At 37.3% G+C, this 18,074-nt stretch overlaps 1 protein-coding gene across 1 annotated transcript in view; it reads left to right on the forward strand.

Moving 5' to 3' along the window:
- Positions 1 to 11,476, forward strand: part of LOC114025687 (collagen alpha-1(XV) chain-like) — a 117,143-nt gene extending 105,667 nt beyond the window's left edge. The window contains exons 12-17 of the mRNA XM_027839157.1: positions 1,067 to 1,195; positions 1,597 to 1,656; positions 4,783 to 4,842; positions 5,300 to 5,485; positions 9,397 to 9,512; positions 10,386 to 11,476. Coding sequence (XP_027694958.1) covers positions 1,067 to 1,195; positions 1,597 to 1,656; positions 4,783 to 4,842; positions 5,300 to 5,485; positions 9,397 to 9,512; positions 10,386 to 10,599 — 765 coding nt within the window. The 3' untranslated portion in view covers positions 10,600 to 11,476. The remainder of the gene's footprint in view (positions 1 to 1,066; positions 1,196 to 1,596; positions 1,657 to 4,782; positions 4,843 to 5,299; positions 5,486 to 9,396; positions 9,513 to 10,385) is intronic.
- Positions 11,477 to 18,074: the final 6,598 nt, after the last annotated feature.

Below are 18,074 nucleotides of genomic sequence, written 5' to 3' on the forward strand. Positions count from 1 at the left end.
CCCCCTTCTACCCTCCCCCCCCAAAAAAAAACCCAGTCCCATCTCTCAAGGAACTTACGTGGGGGTTGGGAATTATCATATACACATGTAGAAATAAATTGATACAAATTATTTTAGGAGAGAAGGAAAAAGCACTACCTACCAAGTGGGAGACTCGGGAAAGAGATCTTGTGATAGATATCAGAATTCCTGCACAGAGTGAAAAGTTATATTATGGGCCCTTCCTTATCTAAGGTTCTCATATACTTTACCTTTCAGTGCAGGCCTTAGGCCAGAAAAAACACTAAATGGCAGGTAACTATAGATAATAGGCCTGGGAAGCAAGACCCCCATAACAACTGACTTTTAATTGCTTCCTCCGGGATATCAACAGTTCCTAGGACTTTGAGAATTAGTATTTAAATACCTTTGGCTCTTTTCCCTATCATAGGCCTTTTTTAGGCTCATATCCCTAAGTATCTTTTTCTTTTTTATATGTCTTTGTGTTTTTCTTCTCTGTTACATTTCCCCGATAATTACACTATTCCTACTAACTTCAACTTTAATGTGTTTAGAAATGTTCAGTAATAACATTGTTCATAGAGCTTAATAACTATATAGTACCTCAATATCTCTGGAGTCAAAATAAAAATCTATTAGAAATTCATGAGATTCTATCAGTGGGAATGACATTAAAGAAAAGGCACTAACCTGCTTTGCTGCTACACCCAAAGGACTATAGGACTTTTCCATTTGACTTGTAGCTGAAATCTTCCACATGTGCTGTCTCCACCATTAGAATGTGAACTCCAACATAGCAATTGCTCAATAAATGCTTGTTTTGGGGCAGATAAGTGGTGCAGTGCATAGAGTTCCAGCCTTGGAGTCAGGAGAACCTGAGTTCAAATCCAGCCTCAGAGACTTGACACTTACTTGCTGTGTGACCCTGGGCAAATCACTTAATCCCAATTGCCTCATCAAAAAAAAATTAAAATAAATTATGATTTAATTCATTCATTGTAATCTCAGATTTTATAGAAGAATGTGGTTATTACTGTTTAACATGTTTTCTTCTAATGTCTTGCAGGTAACAACATTTGGAAATATTGAAAGTATGATGCAAAATGCTCATTTGGTGATAGAAGGCACGCTAATCTATTTAAGTGAAAGTACAGAATTTTTTATACGTGTAAGAAATGGATGGAAAAAATTACAGGTAATTATTTTTATTCTTTCCCTTTTCCTTTCAATGAAATAGTTCCAATGCCTATCATCTAAAATGATGGTCCTGTGAATTTTATTTGTAACCTTTTTAATAGAAAGGTAGCATAGTCTTATGGATAGAGAGTTAGCCTTGAAGTGAAAAGGACCTGGGTTCATGTCCTGCCTCTGACACGTAATAGCTGTGTGATGCAAATGATTTAATATTTTAGCACCCTAGGCAATGCACCAAGGCTGTTCATTGAAAAGAAAGGGCCAATTTGTTAGAAGAATTTTCTAACCTAGAATTTCCGTATGCCAGTGAAATCACCATTCCCCATCCCTGTCGTGTGCACTCATGTGTATGTATAGTTTTCATTTTGTATTTAATTATTTCCTTCATTATTTCTTTTTCAGCTTGGAGAGCTTATTCCTATTCCTGCTGATAGCCCACCGCCTCCTGCATTTTCCAGCAATGTATGTATAAATAGTTGGTGATAATATAGAAATAAACACAGATACAGATATAGATAGATATGCATTGAGTCACCATATTGCAAGTCTTTCTAGTTATATGGTTTAGTTTATGGCTTATTTGATTATGCAGAACATGGTCATGAATATAACTGAAAAAAAGTGAATTAGATGTGCCATGGACAGTTGAGTGTCCATCAAATCACCTACAACTGGAACTCTGGAGAAACAATATTAGAACTGGAAGGACCTAAGAGATCATCTAATCCAATCCCTTCATTTTACAAATAAGGGAGCTGAGATTCAAAAAAGTAAAAATTATTTGCCCAAGGTCATAGAGAGAGTGTGGCAGTAAGGAGCAGAGCCCAAGCTAGGTGGTACAGTGGATAGAGTACCTAACCCGGAAACAGGAAGACTCATCTTCATGAGTTCAAATCTAGCCTCAGACACTGACTAGATATGTGATTCTAGATATGCGATAAGTCACCTAACCCTGCTTGCCTCAGTTTCCCCATCTGTAAAATAAGTTGGTGAAGGAAATGGCAACTACTCTAGAATCTTTGCTAAGAAGACCCCAAATGGGGTCATGAAGAGTTGGGGCATGACTGAAAATGACTGAACAACAACTTCTGACTCCAAATCTAATGGTCCTTCCACTATAACTAGTTACTTGTTTATTTGTTTTGGGGAAGGGCAATATCTGTATTTGTAATTTCATTGGTGTAGAGAGCTTCTGGCATGGAAACCTCACTCTACCAATGAAAAACAGCAACTTGTCTATAATTTAAAGTACTGTTTGGGGCTCTGAAAAATTAAGTTACTTGCCATAGTTACACAGCAAATATATATGTGTGTGTATGTGTGTATGTATATATATACTATATATGTGTATGTATGTATATATACACATATATGTGTATGTGTGTGTGTGTACATACATACATACATATCTCGGAGATAGGGCTTGAATCTAAGTCTTTTTTACTTTAGGGTGGGCCCTTTAACCTCCACACCAGTGCTGCCTCTCATAGCGTTGTCATACTTCACTACACTCCCTCCAAACAGGGGAAGCTTTACATTCTTCTTCATCCTCATGATAACTCATATTTATTTATGTAGTGCTTTGGTTTACAAAATTATTTATATGCATCATTTATTTTCATTGATAGTAAAGCGTTTAATAAACACTTAATAGGTACCAGATACTATGTTAATTGTGAGGAAACAAAGAAAGACAAAAAAAAAGCTTTTTGTGGCCCCCCCAGGAGCTTATAATCTAATAAGGGAGATGATATTCAGATGACTGTACATACAAGATATATAAAGTAAAACTAGAAGATAATCTCAGAGGTCTGAGGGTTAGGGATGGGGGAAGGGAAGGAAGCAGGAGGGAAGAGACCATGAAAAACTTTCTGAAAAAGATACTATTTGAGCTAAATTGTAAAGAGATGGGAGGTGAGGAGGGATAGCATTCCAGGCATGGAGAACAGCTAATGCAGAGGCATGAAGTAAGGATATGAAATTGTGTGTAAGGAGCACCAAGTAACCAGTATAGTTGTATCATAGAGTAGAAGGGTATAAGAATGTGGAAGGGTGTAAAATGAAAGAGTGGACAGATAGGAAGGGACCAGCTTGTGCTGAACAATATTTTTTGTTTGATCCTAAGACTAACAGGGTACTACTGGTGTCTATTGAGTAAAGAGAGATGTCATGGTCCAACCTGTTTTAGAAAAATCACTTTGGCAGCTGGGTAGCAGATAGATTGGAAAGGGAAGAAACATGAAGGAGGAGACCAATCAGAAGGCTATTACAATAGTCCTTATGATAGGTGATGAAGACCTGTACTAGAGTATATGAGTAGAGGAGATATATGAGAGATGCTTGAAAGGTAGAAATGACAAGATTTTGCAACAGATTGCATATGTGGAGGGAGTGTGAGTCAGGGTTGAGGATGACATCAAGTTTGCAGGCCTAGTTGACTGGAAGGATGGTGGTGCCCTTATTAGACTGCAAGTTTCTTGAGGGTATACACACCATGCTTTTTAACTTTCTTTATACTCCACCTCCCCACCAGTAATACAGAAATTAGAAGCAGGGAAGGTTTTTTAAGCCAGTGAATTCTGTTTGGACATGGATTTGAGATGGTTATAAATCTGTCCATCAAGTGTTTAGTGAGCACATACTATGTATCCAACATTATATTATCTTAAAGTTCCACAACCACCCCTGCCCTGTTATTATTGTTTAATATTAATCACAAGTCCAGAGAGCACTATGTCCCAAAGTAACATATACGTTATATGGTCATTCATTTATTTAACAAGTATTTATCAGCTCACATCTGCTACTTTCAGTTCTGGATACTACATTTTAAGGGAGACATTGGCAAACCAGAGCAAATCTGGAGAAGAGAAGCTAGGATTGATAAAGTATTATTCAATTCAATTAAACACAGATTTATTATATGCATACTTATTTGTTGTTGTTAGTCCTTCATTCTCAAAGAGGACTAATGATATCAGAAGAGTGATGTCTTGACTTGCAAGTGAATTGGATTTAAGTGAGGCAGAGCTGTGCAAAGTCATCAGCCTCACTCTCTCCTCCAGAGCCATTGGAGTCCAGTGGAGTCCAAGTCAATTCTTGCCTGGCCTTAATCACTGAATGGGTGTTACCTCAGACAAATTGAGACCTGGGAAAGACCTTAGCTTAAAAAGGCCAAGGTCTTCCACTACATCCAAGACCATTATCAGCTGTCCTGACCTATGTCTTGCCACTGGATTCCAATGCATACTATTATTTAGCACTAGGGGTACAAAGATAAAGACAGTAAGAGCAGTATAATCCAGAACATGAAGCATGTTAATTTTATAGTCATGGGATATGGGTTCAAATCTCAATTCCATCTGTGTGGTCTTTAGACAAGTCATATAACTGTTCTATTAACAACATGGAATGTAGAGCAATCTATCAGATGTAGTCAAGCATTATCTGTTGACAATGAGAATTGGGAAGCAGAGTAAAGGGGAAATGATTGGTGTAAAATTATTTTAAAAATCAATAAAACTTTTCAAAAATATTTAAGATAAAATTATGATATAAAAACATTTATTTCCATCTTTTAAATGACAGGCTCACCACCCTCTACCTCCACCAATCCCTGCTTCAAATACCAATTATGAGAAACCAGCAGTAAGTATGTGTGTTTGAGAATTGTCAACTTAGTATATCCATGACATAGCTTTTTTCCCACTGCCATCTTGAGATAACTCCATTCCCTTTCCAACAATAGAACAAATGCAATGAGCAATTCAGCATGGCTCCCCTTTTACACCTCTGCTAAAACATAAATGAAATCAGTTCAATAGAGTCACCCTTGGTTGTATGCAAATGCCAGGCTTGGCCCTGAAGAGCCTGGAATGAAATAATGGAAATACTGTAAGTCAGAATTGAAATGCTGTGAAGAGGAAGGATTCTGAAAGGAAGTCTAGCTTTAATGAATGTTTCCACAGCCCATACAGTTAGTTCCACGTCTCACAATCAAGAGCAAAAAGTTGACCCGCATTTTTAAAGGAATAAAACATGTGGCTGTCAGTACCAGAGCCCAGCTGTGCATGTTCTAAGCTCAAATTTCTTTTTGGCTTTTCAGCTCCGCCTAGTTGCTTTGAATATGCCATTTTCTGGGGACATTAGAGCCGATTTCCAGTGCTTTCAGCAGGCGCAGGCTGCTGGTTTATTGTCCACTTACAGAGCTTTCTTATCATTCCATTTACAAGATCTGTCCACAATTGTGAGAAAAGCAGACAGCTACAGCCTGCCAATAGTTAACCTTAAGGTAAGGGTGAACTTTTTTTTGTCTATTGTTTTTATAAAATCTTTGCCACTGAACCTCAAAACTGCTGTCCCAGAGAGTTTCTTTTCTTTTCTCTCTTATGTTACCCCCCAACACCCCACTCACTCTGCAGCTAAATCCCAGATTTAATTGGACAATTCAATTCAACATTTAGCGAGCATCTTCTTTGTGCCAGGTTCTGGAAATATGAAGATAGAAAAAAAAATTACAGTCTGTGTCCTCAAGGAGCTTATAATCCATTAGAAGATGGGGAGGGAAAGAATATGACACATACACAAGAATAATGCAAGGTAAAATATGATAAGTACATAAGAGTGCTATCTAGGCAGGGTAAAATAAGAAAAGTCAAGAAGAGAAATCATTTTCCTCAAGGGAATCAGGAAAGATTTTGTAGAGGAGGTGGTACCTGAGTTAGCCCTTGAAAGAAAGATTTGGTATGAGAGGGGATCCAATGCAGGCATGGAGTTTGGACAACACGTACAGACAGAGGTAGAATGATGAAGGACAGAATCAGTGAAGAGCTGAAAGTCCAGTTTGGCTGGCATTTCAGTCAGTCAGCCTTCCTTTAATTTAACTCAGGACAAAGGAATGAATAGAAAGCATAAAAGAGGCCAAAGTAAGTTACAGTGCTTAAGATGGTAGAGTTTATATAAATTTAGAGATGGTCTTTGTTGTTGTTTGACCCTGTCTGAGGAAGTTGGCCAGTCATCTTTCTGGCCCCTTAAACCTCAGTAGGAAAGTGAGTGGGAATTCAGAGCTCTTTGAGCAGTGCAAAATAACTGTTGAAAAAAAAAATCTTTGAAGGGGTAAATTCACACTCCAAGCATGATCACAGACACTCTGACTCCCTTTGGGGGTGGCACACTGAAGTAAAAAAAGGAACAAATGCACAACACCTCCATCCCCTTGAGTTTTTCTGAGGACCAGCCCTAGCCTTGTGACCTGGATGCTACAACCCAGGTGGGTGGAGATGTTTCACAAGAAAGAGGAACACCAGAGAAAAGGCATTTTTTTTTCAAGAGCCTCCCAAAGAAACCAAGAAGCTAGGCAGTAAAGTGTAGTGGGCAGAGCCCTGGACATGGAATCAGAAAGCCTGAGTTCAAATCCCTCTCAAACACTCATTAGCTATCTGAGACCAGGCAAGTCATTTGACCTATTTCAGACTCAATTTCCTCATCCTTTTGTAACTCAGTGTTCAAGCCCATTCGCCTAAGACTCTACTCGTTGGTAAAGAATGACGACTTTGATGCTCTGAGGGGTGGAATTAGTAAGAGGTTGAGAAAGGAGAAATCATAAAGCTTCCAGCTTTGAGAGAGGACACAAAAGATTCCAAATTGTCTAAAGGAAGAGAAAGAATCCTGGAAGCAGCCACCTTAGAGGCAACTTTCATGCAGGGCTGGAATGTAGAGAATCCTTCTCCATCAATTAGAAGAGTCTTATACGAATGGAATTGAGCTCTGAGTTACATTAAAAATAGGGGATTTGGACTCAAAAATCTCTGAGGTCCCTTCTGTTATAAAGATCACCCCAGACTAAATTTTCCAAAGACTGGTGTCTCAAAGACTTTTTATTAAAGAGGTTGAAGTCCATCCTTTTGATTCTCAAGAGAAACCAGCACACCTCCTTGGAAGTGGAGAAATGTGCAAGTAAAGAAGCCAAAGCAAGCTTTATAGTTAGTAATTGCCTAACTCCTCCCTTCTGAATCAGGATTGGTCCTAGTCCTTCTGGGTTACAATCTTCCTTATAGGCCACACCCTTAACATACATTATGTGCCTAGAAGTGTGTTGTCACCCCACCCCCACCCCACCCCCGAAGAGAAGTTAGCCTGTCTGTGCTGATTTCTTATCTACTTATGTGGAAACTTAACTCTTTCATCTCTCACACTTCTTGCTCTAAATCTATGATCTTACGAAAAGCACTTCTCAGTTTTTTTTTGCCAGGAAGTATCTCCCATCCATACTGTATTCCCTTTTCTGGGTTCAATTAGTATAGGGATAAAAGTTGACTCTAAATTGGGTTATATGAGGGTAGAAGAAGCTATTCTCTCACCAAAAAACTGTATGTGGCCCCTCATATAGTTTTTTTAATTTCTAGTTTTATTTTTTAAATCATTTAACAAGAACAATAATCAATTTTAAATTCAAAAGAATAAAAAGTCTTTTTTAAATAGATTAATTTACAACAAAATCTTCTACTTAAAATATTAGCACTTTGTATAGGACCAAGAAGGCCAATAAGCTCCAGTTTAAACAGCAGATTTGCACAATTAATATATTTTCCCCTACATTTGTTGGCACAAAAATATGTAGATTATAGAACTCCTAATAAGACAACCCCCACCTAGGAGTTATGCAAAGAATAACCACAGGAATGACTGGTATCATATTGATTTCAAGCATCTGAATAGCCAAGAGTCCTGGATGGTGAGGGAATGTGGAATATTGGGAAGAATAATAGACTTGGAATTAGGTGTCTCAAGTTCAAGACTCAGCTATAACATTTATTTGCTATGTGACACTGGGCATGTCCCTTAACCTCTATGGGTCTTTGATTTTTCATCTGTAAATTGAGGATAAGAACACAAACTATTTACTTCAAGAAACTGTTGTAAGCAAAGTTCATTGTCAACTTTAAAATTCTATATATTTGGGTTATTATTAAGCAGTGTAGGAAAGGAGTTCAAAACCCATCAAGTTCACATGGAGAGGCGAAGTCCAGGAAATAAGCACAAATAGGGAGGAAGTGGGTGGGTAGGAGAATCCTTTATTCTCTGCCCTGAAGATGTTGTTGTTCTTTGTCCTGAGGACCTTGACATGAAAGTGAATTGAATTTAAGTGAGGAAGGGCTGTGCAGTCACCAGTCTCACTTTCTCCTCCAGAGCCATCTGGATCCTGTGGCAAGATATAGATCAGCAAGACTGGAGATAGTCCCTGATGCAGTAGGAGACCTTGGCCTTTTTAAGCTAAGGTCTTTAACAGGTCTCAGTTTGACTGAGGCAATACCCATTCAGTGATTAAGACTAGGTAAGAAATGAGGCAAAGAATGGCCTCTTTTGCCTAGTCAAAAAAAAAAATCAATATGGAAGGGAAAGACCCTCAGGGTTTGTACCCAAAATAGAAACAGTTTCTATTCACATTCACCCTCAGCCATCAGGGCCCAAACGATGACTAGGTAGGGTTTAGCAATTAGCACAAATTAGAAATTTGTACAAATAAGGAAGAAGTGGTTGGGTAGAAGAATTCTTTACTCTCTTGCCAGAAGATGTACTGTGTGTGAACAGTCAGTGACTAACAAGGTATATATTTTTAATCAGTCAGTCAACAAACATCTATTAAACATTTATTATGTGCCAAGTAGGCAGTTGGAGATACTGTGAGAGACAGATGCACTACGCCTACTCTCAAAAAGGCCACATTCTAAGGAGGTAGACAACATACAAACATTGTATACCTACAAGAGATATTCAAGGTAGAAGAAGGTAATCTCAGAGGGAAAACAATGAGGATGGGAGGGCTGAGGGGAAGGCCCCTTGCAGAAGGTAGGATTTGAGCTGAATCTTGAAGGAAGCCAGAAAAGCGAATAGGCAAAGCTGAGGAGAGAATTCCAGAGTCACTCCGGACTATATCAGAGTAAGAGAGATAAGGCTTCCAGGGAGCGCTAGAAGCCACATCGTGACAGATCAGTGAAAGAAACAGTTTTAGACAAACAGGACCCTCTAGCATCCTTCAAATCTAAATAACTCAAAATCTTATTAGAAACAAATCATAGTTTGATTCTGCATTGTACCTCGAGTACCTTGAGAGCTTCTGAAAATTTATCCAATCCTTATACCATGCTATTAAAACTCACAGTTAAGCTCCAAATGTTAAAATATTGCTTTTGATTTCCGCAGGGAGAAATACTTTTCAATAATTGGGAGTCCATTTTTTCTGGCCATGGAGGTCAATTCAATAACCACGTTCCAATATATTCCTTTGATGGCCGGAATGTTATGACAGACCCATCATGGTAAGTGCTTTTTATACTGAGAAGCCCTAACAAATACATTAAATGCTATTTTATCTGGCATTCAATCAATTGGACAGCTCTATCAGTTAGCACTTTGGAGTTTGTCTGGTACAAGGACAAGTGATGCTGTTAAAGACAATCATAGATTTTGAACTGTAGGGTTGAAAGTCTTCCTCATTTTACAGATGAGGAAACTGAGTCCCAGAAAGATTGAATGGATTACTCAGGATAGTGAATAGCAGAACCAGTATTTGAACCTAAATCCTCAGTTATTAAATTAAATCTCTTATCTGCACCATGCTAAATACTGCAAGATCTCAAAGTAAGTTGATTAAAAGAAAAAAAAATCACCATGTTGGTCCTAATGTAGATTACATTTCATTCGTAAATTTTACTCAAGTGGGTCTATTATTACACTCTTACTGCCATAGATGACAATAACAATTAAAGTGAGAAAAACAAAGAGCACCATGATGTTAAAAATGGCTGAAACATCTTAAAATGAATTGATAATAATGTTTTTTTAAATATTTCGCATTAAATATTTTTAAATAATGATTTCCTTTTTTGTCTAAAACTATTTTCCCTTCATTTAAGGGGGGCAGGCAGCCTTTCTTCTTGGGAAGCCTATATTTGGATTAACAAAATGTAGTATATTCAACATGGTTTTAGTTCTATGTATTTGCTGAAATGCTAATCTTTTGAAAATTGCTAATCCTCATAGAAATCAATTATATATATAGATGTATAGAGTATACATATACATACATATGGATAGTAGAGAATTTAATATAGCTTTGCCTTAGCCTTCAAGATGTCAATTCACTGATAAAGCACCATTTCTAGAAATAACCATACAAAATTCTCCCGTAGGCCTCAGAAGGTAATATGGCATGGCTCCAACACAAATGGAATTCGACTGGTAAGCAACTACTGTGAAGCATGGAGAACAGCAGATATAGCTGTAACAGGAAACGCATCACCACTGAGCACAGGAAAAATCTTGGATCAAAAAACCTATAGTTGTGCTAATAAGCTAATTGTTTTATGTATTGAAAACAGCTTTATGACTGATGTAAGAAAATGATGACCATCTACCCTACTGAAGAAATCTACAATTTTATTACCTAAAAAGTGGACACTGAAATTTGATTTTTAATGATGTATATATTGTGTTTTAATTGCACATTTATTACTAAAGTAACCAAAGAAAACATACCTCAGTACACTCAGTACTAAAAACATAGAAAGAACTCAGATAAAAGACAAAATCTGATTTATACTTTGGTGCTAGGATCTGCAAGGATTCCCCAAGTGGTGTGACAAGAAAACATCCTTGCACATATCAATAATAAGTGTGCAAATCAATGTAGGCCCAGAAATGTGCCCATGCAATAACACAGCTGCTTTCATGCCACTGTCTCCTCAAGAAAGTTGTTTTCACATTGTAACTGTCTCTGCTGAGTGTCAGATGCTCTTCATGTTTTCTTAACAAAATTTTAGCAACATTATCCCATTTTAAGTTATATATGAACCAAATGTTTCATTCCTTATCATGCATCCATCATTTATAATTGCTATTGTTCACAAAGAGGGGGAAAACCCCTAAAAATTAACTAAGTTTTATTCTTAAATGCTATCAGTAAGTGTTCATTTTCTTCAACAGAATTACCGATTTGCCATCATATTTTAGCAGGCTTACTTTTCAAAATAATCGTAGCTTAGTGTGGCATTTGTTCATGTACCATAACCGAACTGACTTGCTGGAAAAGTTGAAATTCCAAAGCATCTTGAATGAGAAATGTGACTATAAATAGATGTTGCCTGCCTCCTTTTAAAAATGATTTTGTGACTTGTATTTGACAACTCTTGAATTGTAATCCTTTTAGCGAAATGAGAATTTCCATGCAAATTACTTTGCTGGTAAACATACATACACATATAGATATATAAAATATTATTTTATTTTTTCATCTGAATTAACATAAAACATTTTTCCAAGATTATCCTATGTTCTCTCCAAATATCATATTTTCATTGTTATGATATGGAAATAAACTTTTGAGGGGTTTTCAAACCACATGGAACTGTGTACTTGGAGAGCACAAGAATCCCAGAGTGCAAAAACTCAAGTAGATAGCTTATCTCCTCCAGGTGCGTATTTCTGCCATCTATGCAGCTCACAACCCATCCATGCCCACCTGTGCTATGTGACTCCTGTCCACATTTTCCCACAGGTTCTGCCTGTGAGAACACCCCAACATACTGAGAGCATTTCTCCCAATATCACAATTATACCAATGGAACACACAGGTTGCCTATCACTTATTCCCTATTTTAACTATGTAACTAGCCCATCATCTTTTTTGATCATGCATTTACTCCAGTTCTTACTGATACTTCCAATTTTGTTACATACTGTACCCACCATACACTGGTAAACATTAGAATTTTTTGGAGTCTTTAGTGTCTCATGACTTTCAGCCATACTGCATTTTTCTAAATCTCTTGGGGTTTCCCCTGCTTAGGACTCACTAAGATGAAAAAGATATCTCTAGTTCTGATGGTTTTCTGCTAAACAAAGATTAGTAGGTGAAGAAATAGAGAACAAGATGAAGGAGGAAGCAAAACTCCTGGAAATTCTACTCAAACTTGTCTTCCCAGAAAATGTCTCTGCAACTGGCCCCACATTCGAAGGCCTCTCAATGCCAGCTTTCTCCACGGGCATTGTTTAGAAAGGTGAAATTATGAAGAATGTTACCTAAGGCTCCCCACATTTCCTCTTTCTACTTCCTTTTCTTTACTTCAGTACTCTCTTCCCTGCCCCCATCCAAACAGTCAGTCAATCAACAAGCTACCCAGTTCACTCAGTCTGCTCAGAATAAAGCATCTGATAGATTAATTCACATAGGGTATTAGTGAGTGATTCTATTATCCATCGTGGTAACATTTTAAACAAGAAACCCTTATTTTTATTAAGCCTCTTCCTACCTCCTTATAGCACTTTAGAGTCTGCAAAATGCTTTATATAAATTATATTACTTAAATCTCACAATAATCCTGTGAAGTAGTTTCTATAGCTATTATTATCATGCCCATTTTACACATGAAAAAACAGAGGCTCAATGATTGCCCATGAACATATGGCTAAAAAGTGTCAGAGACAGGATTTAAACCCACATCTTCCTGATTCCAAGTTCAATACCCTAACCATTATATTGTAATATCTAGTCCATTTCTTAGTACTTTCCTTAAAATTGTTTTTCTTTACCTTGTTTTCCTATTAATCATATCATACACTCTTACTTTCTGCTGAGCTTGACCATTGGAGCGAATTGAATTGTTTTTCAAAGACTCCTTCAAATCCATCTTTTCCATTACTATTTTACTCCTTATATTCTTTCTAGCTCAAGTCCTACTGGCTGATTCCTGTATTTCCACTTCGTCTAGGAGACCGATGTGCCTCTTGTCCATTTCTTTATGCCTTTCTCCAATAATTTCTCTTTGTGTTCTCCTTCACTCAATTGTCTACCTAAAATCAATGAGCAAAGAGTACTGAATTCCTACTATATGCTTAGTACTGTGTTAGGTGTTGCAAGTGACAAAGGGATAGGTGTGTTAGATATTTCATAGATTTGGTCAGTGGTTAGTTATGGACAATAAGAGAAAAAGGACTCAGTGATACTATGATGAAAGCTTATTGTGGAAGTATGTAACCACGTGTCAGGTCCTCTTTTAAAGCCCACTTGCATATATTGAATGTGAGTCAACTAATTGCTCCACTTTCTACATTTCGTCTTTTGGACTCATTCTGGACACTCGAAGCATGTATGTCAATCTCCAACCTCACCTACAACAGATTGATGGGTTTTGCTTTCTAGTACATTGTGCAACCTTCTAGTTTCATGGGCTAGTTTATCACATTCATATTGATTTTTATTGCTATGTTTACTTTTCCTTGTATCAAATCCTTTTATATTCCTTCTTAAACAAACAAACACACACATACACACACACACAAATCAGTCAAGCAAACAACACTAGGTATCTGCAGATTTTATTGCATGGAATCATCTGATCCCAGTCTTTATCCTTCCAATTCCCCTTCCCTTTCCAGACTACAGCCAAATTCCCCCAGTTTTGCTTCAACCCACACCTATTTTCACCTTCTAATCAGCCCTATAATCAGTTTAATTTTTTTCACCTGAAGTCCCCTCTTCACTTTCACCCTCTATCCCTTTTTTCTCTCCTTTTCTATCACATCCCAGTCCTCTGTTTACTTTATTGTATTTCTGTTGCTATTTTTTTTTCTTTTTTAACCATCCCTTTTTTGGCCCAGGGAAAGATGAGGTTCCTTCTTCTTCCCACCCCTCACTTCTATGATTGAATGACCTTTACTTATGGTGCCCAGATTACAAGAAGTACTAGTTTTGTTTTTGAAAACCTAGGCCAGGTCTTGTCTTTTTTTTTTTTTTTACCTTGATGACTCTTAAGTAGGAGTAGAGGGGAACTATGGCCTTTTCTCCCTCTTTCATTATCTAAACACTGTTAATTACCTAGACTTTTTGAATTATTTAAAATTATTTACCTCCAAAAAACCAAGGATCTATTTCCATTTTATTATAGTTATAACTAAAGAGTAGTTGAATAAAGTTATATTTATTATAGTATCTATGAAAATTTTTTTTTGCATGTACTTAATATTCAGGGTAAACACCTTGTGCTAGGAGAGCTCTTAAAGTAGAGTTACACTCTATCAAATCAAATCCTTTCTATGGGCAACAAACAATAAATACACTGGTCTGTACCTTTTGGACAATTATATGTGGCTGAACATATGGTCTCCCATAGAATATCATTTGTGAAAGCCTTCCTAGAGCCAGCTGGTGACATACTGGATCCAGTGCTAGGTCTGTAGTCAGGAAGACCTATGTTCAAATTTGGCCTCAGAAACTTACTAGTTGTGTGACCTTGAGCAAGTAATTTAACCCTGATTGCCTCAAAAAAAAAGTATGCCTTAATGGGGATTAAGATATTATTTGCTAAAGAATGAGTCAAACTCTAAATAATGAAAATAATAAAAATTATATTAAAAGTAATGTCAATAGTACGGCAACATATCAAACTTTATGAGATGCAGCTAAAGCAGTTCTTAGAGGCAAATTTATTTACCTAATTGCTTATAATAGGAGAAAGGGAAGGAAATAAACATTTATATAGTGCTTACTATGTGCCAGGTACTATGCTAGATGCTTTTTACAAATATCTCATTTGATCTTCACAACAACCCTGTAAGATAGGCGTTATTATTATCCTCCTTTTAAAGTTGAAGAAACTGAGGCAAAAAGAGATAAAGTGATTTGTCCAGAGCCACCTAGCTGGTAAGGCTCTGTGGTCATATTTGAACTCAGGACTTTCAGACTCCAGGCCCAGAGCTCTATCTATTGTGCCTCCTAGCTGCCTAACAACAACAATAATAAAGAAAAAAGATTAATGATTTGGGTTTATAATTGAAATATGGAAAATCAAATTAAATGAGATCAAAAGAAGAAATTGATAAATCAAAGGAGAAATGAGAAAAACTAAAAGCAAAAGGAAAACTAAGTAAGAGTTAATTTTTTTGAAAGACCAATGAAAGCAATGAAACATTAGCTTATTTAACTGAAAGACAAAGAGACAGAGATAGAAATGGGTAATAATAATGATGATGATGATGATGATGATAGTTTTTATGTAGCATCCACTATGTGCCAGGCACTATGCAATACACAATACACAATAATTACACAAATATTATCTTGCCTAAGAGAGATGGAGAGAGAAAAAGATGGAGAGACAGACAGAGTAACAGAGAAAAAACTAAAAAAAGAGAGAAAGAGAAAGATTGAGACTGAGATTAAATGAATATAGCATTTGTTAAATGCTTACTTTATATGTACAAAACACTCTGCTAAGTGTTATCTAGGGATAGAAGGAGAAATGATAGTCCATGCTTTCAATGAGTTCACTTTCTAATGGGGAAGATAACACCATGTGGAAGGTTTCAGCTCCAATTCAGATGGAAAAGTTGCATGGTTCTTAGGGTGCAGCAGAAAAGCAAATGTTAATGCTTTTTCTTTAAAGAAAAAGAAAGGAATTTCATATTGGCCATTTACCTTAAATTAGAGAACATGCCTCTAGTTTCAGAAGGAAGGTAGGCCATTCCTTAGTTCTTGGGTGACAAGATAGTAGTTTCCCATTGATCTTTGATCAATCATTACTCAGTCCTCCTTAGAAGCCAGAACCCTTTCAAATTTTTCCTGGAAGGATCCTGTCACACTCTAGGGTCATTTATCTTACGTTCTCCAATTTCCTCTCTCAACAACAGACACAGTTTTACATAACAGGCAGATAGGTTTAGGGTTTTTATTTTATACATGTATATATTTTTTCCAGTTGAAGCTATTTGTGTTTTAAGTTATACAGATGGCACTTACAAAAAAAATGTATAGTATTGCCAATGTGTTTGCAAGTATGGAGTTGGTGCTGCTATAACTAGGTCATCCAATTAAAGATTTTTGGTGTTTTCTCCCCCTACCCCCAGGTTTCTCACTGGCAGCTCAAGCTAAAGAAATGTGATACTTCCTTTTTCTCCTCACCTCTCCCTGACCAAACAATAAAATTAACCTTAGGGGCAACTAGGGTGATGCAGTGGATACAGCACCAGCCCTGGAGTCAGGAGGACCTGAGTTCAAATCCAGCCTCAGACACTTGACACTTAATAGCTGTGTGATCTTGGGCAAGTCACTTAACCCTGATCACCTCACCCCCAAAACAAATTAATCTGGACCCTTTGTGCCTTAAAGCATAGGGGTTTTGTTTACACTTTTATAAAAAGAAATGTTTCTATTTTTTTAAATTACATTTGTGTAACAGAATCAGTTACAAGAAACTAACCCAAATTTCTTCTTCCCATTATTTACAAAAAAGGCTCTAATTTCTTTCTAATACCAGTATGTTCCATAGTAATAACTACTTACAAAGTGTTCATGAAGGAGGAAGTCAGTGTCAGATAATAATTCTTTATGGTATTCCCCTCATTATTGAAGTTTTGGATGACTTTTAAATTCTTCATAGAGAGCTCCTTGGAGTCAGGAACACCTGGGTTCAAATCCTACCTCTGATGCACACTAGCTATGTGGCCATGGGGAATCACTTAACCTCTCCCAGTCCTTGGCAACTCTCTAAGACTGTTAAGTTTCAGATGAATAAACCAATCTGCATTAGTAGGGGGAGTCCCCACTCCAGGAGTTCCCCAGATTCATTATGTATTACAGGTCCTAACCAAAACTAAACTGTTACCATCAACAGCAAAAAGAAAAAGTTAGAATTGTGTCATCCCTTGCTCAAAAATCTTCATTGGGAGGTATCCAATCAATGGCTTCAGCATTGGTTGAAGGCAGTATGTCATCATAGAAGACTATGGAAGTGTTCAATTCATCTCTCCAGGATCATGTCCTTATTACTGGTCAGTGTGGCTCCATCAGCACTCAGTAGTTGAGATGCACCATAAATCTTTGGCCCATCAATAGTCTTCAGTACAAACTCTGTACTCTGACATTCAAGGCACTGAATAATTTGGCTCTGACCTATCTTTCTAGATCTTTCGTACTAAGTCCTTTCACAAACTTGACTACTTGTCATTCACTAATCCCATTTTGACCTTTCCCACTTTGGGGCATATGTACATGTTTTATTCCATGACTTTAATGGGTACTCTTCCTCCTTCTCCAAACTCCCTACTTCAATATGCTGACCATCTGTTAAAATTGTTTCCTTCCAGGCCCAATTTTGGTACTATTTCTTCCATGAAGCCTTCTTTGATTCTCTCCATCTTGACAGGATTGATTATTCTGATTTAACTCTCCTACATACCTAATTTATAGTTTCTTATGTACTTGCCTTTAGTTCTTCTGTTGGGACAAGGAAGAAGTAGCTACTGTCTATAGCCCTAATAGGCCTAAACTTTTCCTGCTCTTATGCTGGTTACTGTCAGCCTCAGGGTAGGAGAGAGACCTCTAGGCTGGGGTTAAGGCTAACCTATTTTATTGTAGGTAAGTGAAGAGGCAAGAAAGGAGAGAGGGGTAGAGTCTGGTGAAACCTCTTTTGTAGCCCATCAGCATAGCTCAGGGCAGAGGTTTGAACGAAAAAGACTGTGATTCAGGTACTGTACATGTTAGGGTGAAAAGAGAGTAATATGAAAGTCCACAGATGATAACAACAAGGATTTGTGCAGGATGGAGTGAAGTTTAGAGGAGCGGTGACTAGTAGGAAATGGTGGCAGAGAGGAAGTGTGAAAGTGGCACTGAGGAGCAAGGAGTATGTATGCCAAGTCTTCTTCCTGGCCCTGTATGTGTATAAGAGAGTGTGAAAGAAGGAGCAGCCAGCCTTGGAGAAGGTGCAAAAGGTTGTGTTGTCTTAAGGAAAAAACTAGGTTTCAGTGTGCACCAGGAGATGGAAGGAATTAGAGAGGAAAAAATCTGGGGTCACAGGATCATAGATTGAGCTAGACAGAACCTTTTA

This window comes from Vombatus ursinus, unplaced genomic scaffold, assembly GCF_900497805.2.
Source record: "Vombatus ursinus unplaced genomic scaffold, bare-nosed wombat genome assembly UNPS02014832.1, whole genome shotgun sequence".
Taxonomy (NCBI): Eukaryota; Metazoa; Chordata; class Mammalia; order Diprotodontia; family Vombatidae; genus Vombatus; species Vombatus ursinus.